General features: G+C 33.2%; 1 protein-coding gene across 1 annotated transcript in view; it reads right to left on the bottom strand.

The window, feature by feature from the left end:
- Nucleotides 1-16,705, bottom strand: part of LOC115066668 (integrin alpha-PS1-like) — a 47,835-nt gene extending 31,130 nt beyond the window's left edge. The window contains exon 1 of the mRNA XM_049455172.1: nucleotides 16,198-16,705. Within this exon, the coding sequence (XP_049311129.1) occupies nucleotides 16,198-16,508 (311 nt within the window). The 5' untranslated portion in view covers nucleotides 16,509-16,705. The remainder of the gene's footprint in view (nucleotides 1-16,197) is intronic.
- Nucleotides 16,706-18,156: the final 1,451 nt, after the last annotated feature.

An 18,156-nucleotide genomic window follows, 5' to 3' on the forward strand; every position in this document is an offset into this window, starting at 1 on the left:
CACATTTCCAAAATATCGAAACCATATTTCGAACTTTACAAAACGCTAATATGAAGGTGCAAATCGACAAATGTGAATTCTTGAAAACAGAAGTCGAATTCCTTGGTTTTATTGTATCCCAAAATGGTATACGAACCAACCCAAAAAAAGTAGAGGCAATTAAAAACTTTCCCTGTCCAAGAACTATAAAAGACCTCAGGTCATTTCTAGGACTGTCCGGTTTCTATCGTCGTTTTATAAAAGATTACGCCAAATTGACGAAACCCTTGACATCCCTTTTAAGGGGGGAGGAAGGACATATATCCAAAAGACTTTCTAGTAGGAAATACATTAACCTTTCCAAAGAAGCCATCGATGCATTCCAAAAGGTAAAAAATTCTCTATTGTCGGAAGACGTTATGCTATCTTATCCCGACTATAATAAGGAATTTCACCTAACGACGGACGCATCAAAATACGCTATTGGCGCAGTATTAACACAGGAAAATAGACCCATTATATTCATTTCGAGAACCCTAAGTAAAACGGAGGAAGCATATGCCACTAACGAGAGAGAAATGCTAGCTATTATTTGGGCTTTGAAATGCCTTCGAAACTACTTGTACGGGACAGCCAAAGTAAAGATCTTTACAGACCATCAGCCATTAACGTACGCCTTATCTAACAAAAATTCCAATTCTAAAATGAAGCGATGGAAATCAATTTTAGAAGAATACCATTACGAACTACAGTACAAACCCGGATCAAGGAATAAAGTTGCAGATGCTTTATCTCGTCCCCCCTGCAATTCACATATTAACTCTATGACGTTGACCCAGAACAGCGACGAAAGCTCCTCACAGAATTTGATACCATTTGCCAATGTACCCCTTAACGTATTCAAAAACCAAATCATCCTCAATGTAGGAAATAACACTGACTACAAGTTTGAAATTCCATTCCCAACATATCATCGTCACACAGTAACTGATGTAACTTTCAACGAAGAAAAATTAGCCAATATCCTTAAATCATATCTGAACCCATCGGTTACTAATGGCCTCATGACAGACGAACGAACACTAGGTATGATACAAAAAATTTTTGCCGATCTGTTTCAACACATACAAAATACAGTTCACTAGGAAGTTAGTAAGAGATCTAACAAATTCAGCCGATCAAAATGAGGAAATTATTAATGAACACAATCGTGCCCACCGAAATAGCGAAGAAAACAAGTTGCAAATTCTAGAAAAGTTTTATTTTCCACAAATGAGAGCCAAGATTAAAAAAATCGTGAAACAGTGCAGAACATGTAAATTTAATAAATACGACCGTCACCCTCATAAACACGCTATTCAAAGCACACCAATACCCGAGTACCCCGGACATATTGTCCATATCGATATATACCACACAAACAAACAACTCATTCTTACCGCCATAGATAAATTTTCGAAATATGCTCTTATTAAACAAATTAAATCACGAGCGGCAGAGGATCTGAAACAACCTCTTAGAGACATCATAATTTCATTAGGAATACCAAAAGTTATTATATTCGACAATGAAAAATCATTTAATTCCAGCCCAATCACATTCATGCTGACTAATCAATTCAATATAGAAATTCACAAAGCTCCACCCTATAAAAGCTGTTCGAACGGTCAAGTTGAGAGATTTCACCTTACTCTTACCGAAATAATACGTTGCCTCAAATCAGAAAATAAGCATGAATCTTTTGAGGAACTACTTGACTGATCAATTTTTGAATACATCAACTCAATCCATTCAACAACCGGTAAAAAACCTCTCGAGCTCTTCTTTGGCCACAGAACACTAATCGACTCCAAACAAATAGAAATAAATAGGCAAGCAAACGTTAAGAGGCTACGAGAAAAACAAGAGACCGATTTAAATTATCATAATAAAAACAAAACGCCCATGAAGAATTACGACATAGGTGACACAATTTATGTAAATATAAATAAAAGGTTAGGAAATAAATTAACTCCACGATATAAAGAGGAAATAGTCGCTAAAAACTTTAACAGTACTGTCCTCACCAAATCAGGTAAAACCGTTCATAAAAATTTAATTAAAAACTGCTTTAAGTAAAAAGTTAAAATTATAACTTATTGAAAAATTACAAAAATAATATGCATCAGAATTAGAAAAAATACGTTAAAGTAAATAGAATATAACTTTACTATCAAAAATAAAACTAAAAAGTAAAAATAAAAATATTTAAAATTGAAATTGAAATTGTAAAAAGAAAAAATTACTACATATCGTCACCTGAAATGCAAAATAACGTATCATCAAAAAAATTGAAATTGAGTGTCTTATTGATTACGCTTCACTACTTCAAATTATATACATAATATTAAATATGTTCAACATTTTCTGGTTCTGCGGTCATATATAAACCAGTTTTAACCAATATTAATATTTTGTTTCACTCATGTTCCATTTTATTCCGTGTTTCATTCATGCCACTGTAAATTTCTGAAAATGTTGTTACGTTAATTTGCATTTCAGGTAACGATATACTCATGTTATTAACTGAGCCAAGGCCAATGTTATAACTTCATATAAATTAAAAAATTAAGAAACATTTAGAGTAAGAATCACTTGTAGGAATGAAAATGATTTGTAAACTTTTTTCCAACATTTAAATATGAATGTAAAATATGAAAAATGAAAATGATTTGTAAACCTTTTTCCAACATTTAAATATGAATGTAAAATATGAAAAATGAAAATGATTTGTAAACTTTTTTCCAATATTTAAATATGAATGTAAAATATGAAAAATGAAAATGATTTGTAAACTTTTTTCCAATATTTAAATATGAATGTAAAATATGAAAAATGAAAATGATTTGTAAACTTTTTTCCAACATTTAAATATGAATGTAAAATATGAAAAATGAAAATGATTTGTAAACTTTTTTCCAACGTTTAAATATGAATGTGAAATATGAAAAATGAAAATGAATTGTAACCCTTTTTCTAATATTTAAATACTTTAAGCAGTAAATCATGTAAAATATGTATGTACATAGTTAAGAAATACACCACTTAATTGCGCAAAGGCGAATAAACAGCACCTATCACCAGCCTAAGGAATCAAGCTAACCGTCATTGAATACGATACCAGTGCCAAATACACTACATATGTATGTACATACATATGTCGCTCATTGAAACATTTTATAAATAAAAGCTTACAGTACGAAACACGATTCTGCAGCTCAGCCATAGTACTCTTTACATCGAAGTCACTCAGTTGTCCAAATAAAACTTTACACTTGGCTGTCAAACGCGGACGTTCGAAATTAAGAAGGGAGGAGTTAACAAAATAAATATTTTATTACACAGTGTGCTGTACCTGCTGTACCATGTAAGCCTAAGAATGCTCTGGAATGCAGGTACATAATTTGGCAAACACATCACGCCACTTTACCGCTACCCACTAAAAGAACGCCAAACTAAAAATAGGGATTTTAATGAAGCTACTAGCACGCCACTTTACCGCTACCCACTAAAAGAACGCCAAACTAAAAAAAGGGATTTTAATGACGCTACTAGCACGCCACTAACAATATGCGTCGCTGCCGACGTCTCGCTCTGCCGGCGCTTAGAATATTAAGTTGGTGATAGCTTAAGCTTAGATTTAAGTTTCACTTTTAATTCGGCTGTTCACTGCGCTAGTTGGATGTTACTCCAAAAATATAAAAAGTAAAATTAAATACTTAACTTGTACAGTGCGTGACAAAATGTTTACACAGATAAATGAAATTTTAAATAAAAAGAAAAATTAAACTCAAAATAAGTTAACTTACATTCACGTCATTGTCTTGCTGCTGTCTCGTTGGCTTATCGTTAAGGGACAATCTGACAGGTATAATCTTGACATCCTGTCGATAACTTCATCATCGTCAATAGTGCGCTCGAAAAGTGCGATTCGTTTCGAGTAATTTATTACCTGTTGATGGCGCAATTCGTGTGTTACGGCTGAGTTTATGAGTTTAGAAAATTCTTTTCACCGAAAGACGCAGGCAAAGTGGATATTGGAATATGAAAGTAACTATATATGAATGTATAGTATATAGCCACTTGTAAAAAATTCTACAATCACTTGCGGCAATCAGCCAGTCAATCAGTCATTCATTTGAGTCAGCCTGCAGCTGATTCATAGAACACAAACGGTAAAACAATGCGTCCAGTGGAAAAAAGTTGTAAAGGCACGTTTTCAGTGCACGTGTCGGTAGCCGACTTCGTTTTCTTTTATACGAAACGCTTTTCATTCAAAACTGTTTTCGGTATTTTTCTATTTCTTCGTCTTTTTAACAAAAGCTGCCTAAGGAAATGAAATGCACGTGATTTTTGTGCACGTTTTCTATATAATTTTTAATTAAAGACTCTTTTCGGTATTTCAGAAACCGAGCGCCAACATTAAGGTTTAATTTGCTCTACATAAAAGCATGCTCCGCATACTTCACTACGTGTTCTTTCCGATTTAGTTCAATGTGCCTATTGCTGCAATTCAAAGTTGCATGCAACAAACATGTAGATTTGTTGTTGTATTTTCAGTGTGCCCTGTTTCTTTTGTTCTCGCTTGGCGCGATGCAGGTGCCCTCATTTTTATGTCTCGTTAATGTTGTGTATTAACTTTAAGACGCCTGCATTTCGGTAGATATTTATTTTATGTGATTTTTTATTGTTTGTTTGTCTACCTCTTTCTGTGTATTTTTAGTTTATCGTCAATTTTTTTCAAATAAAATTCCCTGCTGACACTTCTCTGGCAGACAGTTCTCATAGTAGCACACAAATTTTCTCACTTTTCCTAGAATAAGTGGTCATAACTTTAGTGTTATTCTCTATGTTGAAAATTTTTTCGATTTTTTTTAAGGGGATTTTGTTAATTTAGTGTAATTTCTGTAACCCTTGATACATATAACACTTTCTTTCTCTCCCAAGAATTAATTCATTAAATTAAGAGACAATAAATACTTTTAAGGCTTCATTTTTGTGTTGATACTTAATTTCCAAATACAAAAACTATTGTAGGATATGTAAAAAAATAGTACACTATATATAAATATATAAAATCTGTCTCTTAATTTCTAATTAGTCCTAAACAGGATTATATAGCTAAAATTCCAATTTTGGGTTTATTTAAAGACCGAAAGAATCAAAATCGCCCTCAAGCTATTATAAATCTATGGCATCGTATTGCAAGGTTTGTCAATCTTGCCATTTGAAATTTTGCGAGACGACACTGAATATTCTTCAACTAAACAGGTATTAAAATATTATACCAACATTTTTTGGACAACAAAAAAAGCCGTTTGGATGCCAAAATCGCTCGTCAGCCAAACTTAAGACAACTCTGAACATTTTACAATACAACCGAGACAATGTTCTGAAGATCAGTTCATCAACGAGCCTTTCTCGGCAGTTTCTTATTAACAAAGTAATATTGTATAGTGTTTTTAAAGTAGACCAATAGAGACAGCAAACGGCACCATATTTTTTCCAGTTCTTTTGACATTTCTCTTCAGCAATATTTGCCATTTCAACATGGAAGAATTGCGATCCAACAACGAGTTGAAATTATTAAAATTTACTACCGAAATTTGGAGTCAATAACCTCAACTTTAAGAACGCCACATACAATTTATAGTCGTCCGAAACGTACTGTCAGATCCACAATTGAGTGTATAGTCGAAAAACTTGAATCCACAGGCACAGTATAAAATGTTCTAGTGCCAGGGAGACAAAGAAGTGCCCGTAGTGTTGAGAATATTGCTGACGCTAGCGCATCATCTGACCAAAGCCAGAAGAAAGACCCAAATCAGTCTCTCACACGTCGTTCTTAACCGTTGGGCATCTCTTTGACTTCGATGTGACGAATTTTGCGAAAAGATCTAGGCCTACATCCTTACAAGGTCAAACTGACGCAAAAACTGATGCCGCTTGACCACCAGAATCGTGAATTAGGCTGAGCAAGAACTTGAAAATTATCCGGATTTTCATTGGAAAAACATCTTCAGCGTTGAGGCTCATTTCTGGCTGTATCACTTCGTCAATAAGCAAAATATGCTATATTGGTCAGACAGCAATTAACACGAACTCCATGAGGCACCATTGCATCCCGAAAAAATTGTGGTTTGGTGCGGTTAATGGACCAGCGGCGTCATTGGCCTGCACTTTTTTCGTAATGATCAAGACCGACACGTTACTGTGAATGGGTATCGCTACCGCTCAATGATTAGCGATTATTTTTGGCCAGAATTGGATGATATGGACTTAGACGATATGTAGTTCCAACAGGACCGCGCGATAAGCCACACAGCCAATGCCACAATCGATTTATTGAAAACCAAGTTTGGTGAACGTGTCATCTCACAAAATAGCCTAGTCAATTGGCCGTCTTGGTGGTGCGACCGTTCGACTATTTCCTGTGGGACTACGTCAAGTCTATGGTCTATGCCAACAAGCCAGCGACGATTGAATTAGCAAAATCCGAGAATAATCGAAAAATTCGATTAAGCAATTTGTGATCCATCATATTCTCATGGAGCGTAATATAGCAATGGATTAAGTTCAATAGCTGATTCTCGACTTAGACATCTAAGCCAATAATACTGTCATTTCTGATGTAATGTGTTGGCAACCTTACAAAAAAAATACAAATTGATAGCTGACCGCTTAGGCTTTGAAAAAATGAAGCGCTCCACGATAGAACTACGAGTCTTCATTATTGAACAATATTTCAAAAATAATGAAAGTTTCATACAAATTTCTTCATTATTGAACAAAATAAGTTTCCAAAAATTTTTATACAAAATATGGTTTAAATTTTCTGTTTTTTTGGGATAATTCGTATATTTAGACTAGAATACCCTCTTAAGACAAAAGTCTTAACTTGTTAAATGATTCAATTGATATTAGCCGAAAGAGTAGAGGAAACTTTACCCAAGAAAACTTGCTAAGAGTTGCTAGATAGGTAAGAAGACCTAGGCATGTTCAAATTAATCATTCATTCCGTAGTTAGTCAGCTAGCAAAGTGAAGAAACAAATAAATGATAACCTAAGTAAATGAAAACCACGTAGAGCACTAAAGTAAAATACGATAAAGAAACCTAATCATCAATAATTCTGAATAACTTCTAAATATTAGAAATATTAAACAAAAAAGCTGGGCAACAATCAATAAATGTAAATGAAGCATGGAAGGTAAGAACGTGTATAATTCTCATAAATATATACAAATAAATTACTAAACAAAAATACAAAAAATTAATAAAATAAAAATTCCGTAGCTAAAAAGCTGACCTTCTGCCTTTTGTTAAAAATAAAAACGAAAAACAAAAATATCAAATAACAACGAAATGCAAAGAGCACAATCCGCGACGAGTCATTTATGAGTCGATCTACTCATAGCTTTATCGAAATGTAGAAACGATTGTGTTCGAACAACCTTTCGGCTGGCACGATCAATTTGAGATGAGATTAATTGCTTAGGGGAACAAATGACAAATACCGCTACAACAATAAAGCTAATAACATTAAGTAAAAACAACAAATCAGCGTGTAATTTATAAAAAAATTGTATTTTTATTGCGTCATTTTTTAGCGATGATTATTTAATTTAATTTTTTATTTTTATGAGTAATGACCGACAGACGCTACGCTCATTGCTAATTTTTCTATTGTTTATTTTTCAAATATTTTGTTTTTTCCAACCCATTTTGCCCATCTATTACTATTATTTTTATATGCGCCAACAACAATGCCAGCGACAACAACTTGTTTGCAACTGACATTATTTACTTATTATGTGGTGTGCAATATTTTATATTGAAAGCAAGCACCAATCACTGCCAATAATAATATTTTATTTGCATACACATGTATGTATATATTTGTATATGTCAATTTTTATCGAATTGTGTAGATGAAATTATAGGAAAATAATAAAATGAACCGGCGCGCAATGAAACAAGCAACGTTTATGGCATTTTGATGAGCCTGCATGAAGTGTGCAATTAATTGACGTTTCGTTGAAGGTGAATTGTTCGTGTTGCTGAGTAACAGCAAAAACAGTACGAACAGTAAAAATTAACAGCAAATCAAATGACCGATACACAACGGTAATAACAGCTGATGAATCAGTTAATGAGGCGTAATTAGCGGCAAAAGATTTAAAAAATTGTGGTGAAGCTAAGGATTTAATTAGTTTTTAAAAAGAAGTACCTGAAAAAATATTTTTTTACTTAATAGAGAGAATACGAAATCCCTCAGTTCTTTTCTCATCAAGAAGCTGCTCATACAATATATCGAAACCATCGATATCCGACCACTATAAGATATATAGTATGTAGCTACCATACAAACGGACCAATAAAAATCAAGCAATGTATGTTTTAATTGATAAATTCTATTCTCAAAATTCGGCATAAATTATTCCCCAAGGTAGCACTACAATATCTGAACTAATTGTTCAAATCGGACCACTGTAGCGCTTGGCTGTTCAATTCTAGTGGAGATAGCAATCTTTTTATATCAATAGCTAAGCCTCAGTTGTGGTGATCACCTCTTCATTTGAAGAAAATTTGTTCCCAGCGAGAGCTCTTTTGTGATCCGAGAGCAGGAAATAGTCTCAAAGTCCAGATCGGGAGTTGCTTCACTCAAAGTGATATAAATTACAAACTAAAGATCCGACAACTGTCAAATTTATACACGTGCATTCTGAAGCTAATGGCTTACCAAAAATCATATGGGCATAATCTTAGTAACGCCTTCTGCGTGTCAGGCCGGGAACTTTTCAATTGACCTGTTATTTGTATTTATGTATTTATATTATATAACTAATCTTATAAAACAATCGTCAGTCATTGATAAAAATAAAGGGCTTTCCCAGAATTTATTTCCCCGTTATCTTTATTATAGCGTTTCGAAGAACCTTCATCGAGCGCTATCAACTAATCAAAATTTTCTCGTAATAAAAATATTCTCGTAATAATACATATGAACATACATAACGTAGATACGAGTGCTGTAGCTACTCGTGTATGATTATTGACTTCATCGATTAGGTGAGCGATAAGTGCCGCAACGTTCTTGATATCTGTCGTTATATAAGCCTTCGTGGAACAAGGTTAACCAAATAACTTAGAGATAATCCTAAATTTTCAGAACCCTCATAAATTTATATTTTGGGCCAAAGTGTTCCAAAATACATACATATATAATTATATAGTTTATAACTAGGAACAAGAACTACAACAATAATTGTAGTCATAAATTTTACAATCCACCAAGTTCATATTGTGCATAAATGAAAATGAAACAACAAGCAATAATCATAAAATACAAACATCCATATAATATACCAGTGTACACTAGGGTGTGTCAAAACTCCAACTTTATGAATTTACAGGTTAAAATTAACCTATATTTAGAGAAATAAAGATACCTGTAAGGCAAGATTTTGAGCTTAATTTTAATTTTTGTTGTTGAGCAAATATCGGCCTGCTGAGCGTACTATTCGCAACACCATCACCCATTTTAGACCCAGCAATCATTATTGGATAATATTCGATCGAATAGACCAAATCCAACACGAAGAAAATATAGCAACCGTTGCTGAGAGTATACACGAATACCGTGGAGAGTCGATTCGGCGCCGTTCGCAGCAATTCGGACTGACGTATGGAACGACTTGGCGCATTTTACTTCGGGATTATACATTGAAAGTATACAAAATATTGCTTGCGCAAGATCTGAAGCCGCTCGACCTTCCTAAGCGATATCGTTTCACTCTATGTGCTCTTGAAAAGATCCAAGAAGATCCGATTTTTTTAAGCCAAATTTTGTTCACCAATGAGGCCCATTTCTGACACAATTGGTATGTAAACACCCAAAATTGCTACATTTGGAACAAAGGACAGCCTGAAGAGATTCAAGTGCTGCCATTTCATCCATAAATTAATATCCATAACAACTGTTTAGTGTGGTGCGGTCCATATTTCTTCAAAAATGATGCCGGTGAGAACGTAACCGAGAGAACACTTCGGTGAGTAGATAATTTCATGTTTTGGGCCGGTTGATTGGCCACGAAGATCGTGTGATATCATACCGTTAGACTTTTTCTGTGGTAATGTGTAAAGACTAAAGTCAATGCGGATAATCCCGCTTCGATTCAGGCCTTGGAGCAAAACCTCAAGCGTCTCAATTGCCAGTTATCAGTCGAAATGCTCGAAGTATTCACCGAAAATTGGACTCAACGGATGGACCATCTGAGACGTAGCCGCAAACAATATTTGAAAGAGATAATATTCAAAAAATAAATACCAAAGAATGTTCTTTCAAATGATAATATATATACCCATTAAATTTGAAGCTTTTTTGCTTTTATATTAAAAAAAGAACCCTCCAATAAATTGGTAGTTGAAAATAAAATTTCATTAACGCAAACACAAATTTCCCTGAAGTAAATTTTTTTTAGAAAATTCTATGCTTTACAAGAATCTGTAAATTAAAAAAGTGTAAAACGGGTCGACAGTTATAGCATTTTTCATTAAAACGGATTTTTTACGAGGGACTTTGAATGCTCAACGACAGCTTTCAAAATAAAGCCAAAAATCCTGCCTTAAAGCGATATTTTTTCCCTGCACATTGACTCACCCTAATATACACATATTAAACAATTAAAAATAACAACCTTTGGTAGTAACGCTGGTTGAATGGCTACGTAAATAAGCAAAATTGCCGCATTTGGGGTGAAGAGCAACCAGAAGCCGTTCAAGAACTGCCCATGCATCCCGAAAAAATGCACTGTTTGGTGTGGTTTGTACGCTGGTGGAATCATTGGACCGTATTTTTTCAAAGATGCTGTTGGACGCAACGTTACGGTGAATGGCGATCGCTATCGTTCGATGCTAACAAACTTTTTGTTGCCAAAAATGGAAGAACTGAACTTGGTTGACATGTGGATTCAACAAGATGGCGCTACATGCCACACAGCTCGCGATTCTATGGCCATTTTGAGGGAAAACTTCGGACAACAATTCATCTCAAGAAATGGACCCGTAAGTTGGCCACCAAGATCATGCGATTTAACGCCTTTAGACTATTTTTTGTGGGGCTACGTCAAGTCTAAAGTCTACAGAAATAAGCCAGCAACTATTCCAGCTTTGGAAGACAACATTTCCGAAGAAATTCGGGCTATTCCGGCCGAAATGCTCGAAAAAGTTGCCCAAAATTGGACTTTCCGAATGGACCACCTAAGACGCAGCCGCGGTCAACATTTAAATGAAATTATCTTCCGATATTTTTTTGCAAATTTTACCCTAATATACACATATTAAACAATTAAAAATAACAACCTTTGGTAGTAGATCTCCATCAGCAGCATAATATAGTAATTAATAAATTAGGAACAAAAGTTTACAATCGTGCAGCGAAATCTGTAAAATACGCACAACAACAACAAGAACAACGAAAACAGCTACATTGTATTAATATATACATAACATATGTATGTCTAATGTATGTTTAAAGTATAAACACTGAAATCCATGCCGCAAATGGCCAAACTAATGACATCATTGCACTGAGCTTCATAGATTACCACGCTACATATTTGCTATAATTGTTTTCAACATTTTCAAGCATTATGGCATATGTTCGAGTAAGTCCGCATGCATACCAAAGCTACATAGCAACAACATATAGACATAAGATAAGAACAAAATTGGCAGACGATTCTGCTACGCCCTAAAAATTACGTACCACGCGGCTCACTCAACAATAATGCGGCGCCTACAACGCCCTACACCAACAACAGCAGCACCCGTACATGTGCCCCATTGGAGCATGGCAAACACGTTTGTACGCTTAGTAGATATACAACTTACATACATACTGACATATGTATAAATATATATTTATATAATTCTTTTTGTTGGTGTTATGTAAATTGTATGGCATAAATTTTAATAAAATTTTCCTTTTTACACATACATAATTTATGCGAGCAACGAAAACACGCAATAAACTGGCTTAAGTTTACGTTGCGCCTAAATTATTAAATTTCACATAAATTATGCTGTTTATTCAAAATATTTGTGTTCGATTCGGCACTTGTCTGCCAACTACTAATCAGTCTACTGAGCGTACTATTCGCAACACCATCACTCATCTTGAGACCTAGCATTCATTATTAGATAATATTTGACCGCACGACCTTTCCCTGCGATATCGCTTTGCTCTATGGGATCTTGAAAAAGTCCAAGAAGATGCGACGTTTTCAACCCAAATTTTGTTTAGCAAGCATTTCAAGCAAAATTGTCGCATTTGGGACAAAGAGCAACCTGAAGAGATTCCAGAACTGCGATTTCATTCAAAAAAATAAATCTTTGGTGCGATTTTTGAGCCGATGGAAGACGATGTTTCCACCACATTTCTTCAAAAATTATGTCATTGAGAACTTAACCATGAAACTGAAATTGAAGCTCATCATCTCTTCACATCAGTCAATGGATTAATTGAGAGAACACTTCGGTGAGCAGATAATTTTCACGTTTTGGCCGGTTCGCCACCAAGATCGTGTAATATCACACCATTATACTTTTTTCTGTGGAGATATGTAAGGTCTAGAGTTTATGCGGACAAACCCGATTCGATTTAGGCCTTGGAGTAAAACATGACGCATGTCGTTCGCCAGTTACCAGTCGAAATGCTCGAACGAGTCATCGAAAATTGGACTCAACAGATGGATCATTTGAGACGTAGCCGCGGCCAACATTTGAAAGAGATAATCTTCAAAAAATAAATGTCAAAGAATGTTCTCTAGAATGATGATAAACATTCCCCACTAAATTTTAAGTTTCTGTGTTTTTTCTTTCAAAAAGGAGGTAACCTCGAAATGGATCAAAAGGTATTAGTCATATATCTTAATACTTAGTATGTGCGACCTACAAACGCACATTTGTATCTATTTTAACGGACAGCTGAAAATCAATCGTAACATTTCAAAATACAATATGTAGACGACATTCTGATACAAAGGAAACTGGCAAATCGAACAAACAATCGAATCGAGGAAGTCAATTTTGAAATCATATAATGCATATTGTGCAAATCTTCTGACCAAAAAGATAAATGTAGATATGTATGTATGTATATCTATTTAAACCAAATTCAACAGGCCTACATAAGTCTATCCCAAATGGTTTCGCCAGAGACGCAACGGTTGTATACTGACGTCAGTTTATACAATATTATTGTGCAAATGTAAAATAGCTAAAAATAGCAGCAAATTGTTATTGCGGAAATTCATTTTGTGGTGTTTTCAGAGTAATTCTGCTCAAATTGCTTGTCAGATATTGCATAAAACCATATGGAAATACATAGCTACAAGTGTAAATATTTAGATTCATATGCATTAGCTGTATTTCGGTGGCCAATGATCGCTGAACGGTTCAATGATGTGATTCTTTTCGGATATGAATCAATGTGTGATATGCTCTTTTGGTTTTGTTTGTATCATATAAGCGACTTTTTTACGAAATGAGCGGAAAACCGAAATTGTTGCATTTTTAATAATGTTGAAATATCGACATTCTGGAAGTGTTGTATATAATTACAAGTACTAAACATAATCGCTATCAAAAACATCTTCGAAGAAGCAAATTTTTGAAGTAATATCTCAGAAAAATTATATGTAAAATATGCATATTTCCTATTTTCTGGTAGCCGCACTTTAAGAAATGGTGAATCGAACAAACAACTGGTATTGCAAGCGGTTATTTCTTCATGTTGTATCCAGTAGAGTATACAATGTGTTCAACAAACAGTTGTTGCAAATTTTCAAGAAAACAAATATTTTGATCTTTGTTACCAAAATAAACTCCACTTTAAGATAAAGATAAAATATTTTTTTGCCGTGTTAATGTAAATATTGTATACTCAGCCGACAAGGTATTTGATAAATTTATTGCTTACCAAGAAGGGTACAAAGTACAGTTTGCTGTTGGCTTGACAAAATATTAATTGTTTACAGGTTAGTCACCAAGATTTTTCATGCGTGATCTTATCTGTCATATATTTGAACAGTTAAAAGAGGGAAACAATGTGATTTCTAAACAAAGTTACTCCAAAATATATGACCTGGAAACTAAAGGGTTGCATGGGTTTTCGGGTTTCAAAGAATCGATTTTTATTGCATTATTGAATTCTACAACACCTCTTGAATATTGTCCTAAATTTTCAAATTTCAGCGATACAACCTTAAGAACTTGTGCACTCGAGGTTAGCTAGGCTAAGTGTGCCGTCTTTAAACGCGTTTTTCTCGAAACTGTCTTTTTGAAGTCATTTGGCAAGATTTCTGGAGAACTACTTAACCGAACTTCATGAAATTTCACACAGGTCTTTGAAATACAAATCTTAAAGACTTGGAAAAGGATTTTTTTCGATTACAATTATTTGAAAAAAAACGTCGCAAATTTGCATTATTTTGTAAAAATTTCTGCCAAAAATCCAATTTTCAGTTTTTTACTAAAAATTCGTAAATAAGAAGGTTCCTAAAAAGACACAGGAAATGGTTTTGAACATGTCAAAATAATTGTTTGCCTTTGAATTTAATTCAATTCGGTTTTATCGTTTATATAATATTTTATGCTTGCTTTTCGAATTTCTGCAGATCACGTTACAGTTTGCTCAGCACTTAAAGTATTGCTAAAATTGAACGCAAATTTGTTTTTTGATTTTATGCCAACAAATTGGTGAGCATGATTTTTAAGCAACTCACTGGTATATATGTAAGTACATATACCTACATATGTATATATATGTATGTATATATGTGGATATTAGTTTACATAATTTATTATCTATATTCTGTTTTCCATTTGCTGTAAATATTGATTTAAATTTTTAGTTTTTTTCGCATGCAACTCGGTGCTTTTCATTCTGAATATACTTTTTAACAAGAAGAGGTGTGCAGTTGCAATTCAATTTATGGAAATGTGTGCGAGTTCCCGGAATTTTTGCGGATAATTGCATTTTTCTTTTATATCGCTTGTTTATTTTGTGATGGCTGCCGGTGTTTCCACGTACAACATTTTATTAATATATATGAATATGTAAATTACACACATCCACCTACATACATATATACATAATTGTTTGAATACCAGTTTTGTAAATGTTAAGCCTTTGGTTTATAGGCGAGATCACTTTATTTATTATAATTATCTTTCGGATATTTTTTCATTGCGCTCATCTTCATTATTTTACTGAAGTGCAACGCGTTGTTGAATCATACAAAATAGTTTCCAATGAAATTGGCGTTTTGCTTAACACATTTGCATAAAAGTATTGAGTTTTAGGATGTGATTTGTGTTGATTTAAGTGGTTCCTTCATTGGGGAAACTGGTTATTACAATTTATTTCTGATATAATTAGTATTTATTAAAGAATATTATTATTTTTTTGCCGCTCTGACAAACAACAGCTCTCTTCAAATATTTTTTGTCAGAAAAAAAATTTAAATAAAACAAGTCAAAATACTCGAACGAGTCATCGAAAATTGGACTCAACGAATGGACTATCTGAGAAGTAGTCTCGGCCAACTTTTGAAAGAGATAATCTTCCAAAGAATGTCTATCGAGTGATAATAAACATTCCCCATTAAATTTGAAGTTTATGAGTTTTTTCTTAAAAAAAAAAAGTAAGAAACCTTGAATGTATTAAATAGACTAGCATTTCGTCACTAAAGACTATGGTAAAGATTTTTGCCTAAGTATAGTATACATTCAGGTATAAATAGGTTCGGGTATAAGTAAATTCTAAGTATATGTATATTCAGGATAATTCGATTAAATTTCAGACGATTATCTGGATTTGCAGAAAATCACTGACATAATACTTATTTATATTTTAAGGTAATTTTAAGCAACTGATTTTGACATATTTAAAAAAAAACACTTTGAGTCTCGAATAAGTTGATCAGAGTTTATTCCCCTGCTTAATACTTAAAGCCAGGTTAAGCGTCTGAATAAAAATCCTACAAGCCCAGTTCTATTAAACTTCCTATTATGAAGCAACCACTCCATGAGAGTACAAAACTCACAAATTATATATACTACATAGTATATATCTAACATTCTCTACAAATTTAATTTTTTAATTCTCACTCACCATTTTGTGTTATTCGGCCAATTGTATTCGCCCACCGTATGTGTTGCTATGGAATAGCCAAAATATGAGTTCGCATGTGGTCCATACTTGACTATTGGCAAACGATTCTCCAGATTGAAGGCGTCGCTGTGTGGAATGTGTGAAAAGATGCAGCAAAGGAGCAGCACTAAACTTGTTAATGAAAAGCGATGAAGTATTGCGGATTTAAATTTTGTTGCTGTTTGTAGATTATTGGCACTTTTATAATGTGGATGTGGCAGCATCAAGCGGCTGGAAGCGAGTGGCGGTTGCTTGATATAATAACCGCTCATATTGAATTATTGTTGTTAAAAATCACAAAGTGACAAACAAACAAATTTCACTATTCACTTTTCGAAGACACTTTCGGCACTTTATTTAATATTTTCTTGTGGTTTCATGCACGTTTTGACACTTTTTCATGCATTTATATTTTGAGGAAAAATATTTCACCGATGCTGTATTGAAATTAGGCACATATTTATACTATATATTTATAATTAGTAATATTTTTATTTTTAAAATTTATTTATTTTAATTTGCTGTAATTATATTGTATTCGAGTTTCTTTGTATGTGTGATGATTTCTAATTCGATTTTTTATTCGTTATGATACCTAAATAAAAAAAGGAAAGGAATGAGAATTTGTGTGCAAATTTTTAATATTTTCGTAAAGTAAATAAAATATAAAATTTAGTTATATAAAATACAGTTATCTATTTTTGTAGTTACAAAACATAACATCAATAACACAAAAAATCAATTTAACACTAAGTCTAACACTCATAATGTCAAAATCAGCTGTTCTGTTCTGTTCAGTTTTCTTTTGAAGATTCAGGAATATCCCAAAAAATATGTTTACTTTGAGTGATAACTGAATACGAATAGTGCAAAAGTAAAAATAAAATAATCAAAATATAAACAAGAAAGTAAAAAAAAAAACAAAATCCATACATGAACTTCATCTCGATCGACCAGTTTGTATGGAAGAATTAAGCTATAGTTATCCGATATGAACAATATATTCAAAGACTGTATTTATGTCGAATTTCGGTAAGATATTTTGTCAAATAAAAAATCTTTTCATAGAAGAACTTGACTTTGAGCCGTTTCGACAAACTAGAAGCCTTTTGAAATGAAAGGATATGTGCAAAATTTCACACCAATATCTCAAAAACTGAGGAACTTGCTCGGATATATACAGACAGACATGACTAAAACGGTTCCAGTTCTCAAGCTGAACATTTATATATAGTATGTATATTATGTAGGATCTCTGACTGTTGTTTTAGAGTGTTACACTCTTCTATGAGAAAAAAATTGTTGAAAAAATGCTGTTTTTAGCCAAGGAAACCCATGTAATCCCTTAATATCCTCTGTTCAAGGCGTAATAATAATTTGAAAGTAACGATTAAAAACTATTTTCGTGAAGTGAAGCACGTTTTCTAGCAAGACAACCTTAACTAATCGAAACGGCTAGGCTTGAAAAAATTTATTTGAAAGTTGCTACCAAAAATGACAGTACACAAAACGAAATATGAACACGTATATCTTAAAAAAAAACACTCCGAATGTATGAGCACACAATTCGCATATTTTTTTTTTTTTTGAATATTAATCTCAAAAGTCATAAGTTCAGAATAACTTTAATTTATTTATAATTATTTTTATTATTTCATACTATATTTCAAATATATTTAGTTAGTTTAGTTATTGTTTTTTTTATTTTTAATTAAAATTTTATATTTTTTCAAATGTTTTTATTCATTAATATTTTATTTCCTTTCTATTTAATTTTTTTTTTTGCAAAATATCAGAAAATGAAATATTACTTCTCTTCTTTACTATGTGTATGGCACATAAAAATGCGGAAAAGACACAAAGCGCGCAATGTCAGAAGAACGCCAAAGCGCAACAGCAAAATAAACAATAAACACCAAC

This window comes from Bactrocera dorsalis, chromosome 4, assembly GCF_023373825.1.
Source record: "Bactrocera dorsalis isolate Fly_Bdor chromosome 4, ASM2337382v1, whole genome shotgun sequence".
Classification (NCBI taxonomy): Eukaryota; Metazoa; Arthropoda; class Insecta; order Diptera; family Tephritidae; genus Bactrocera; species Bactrocera dorsalis.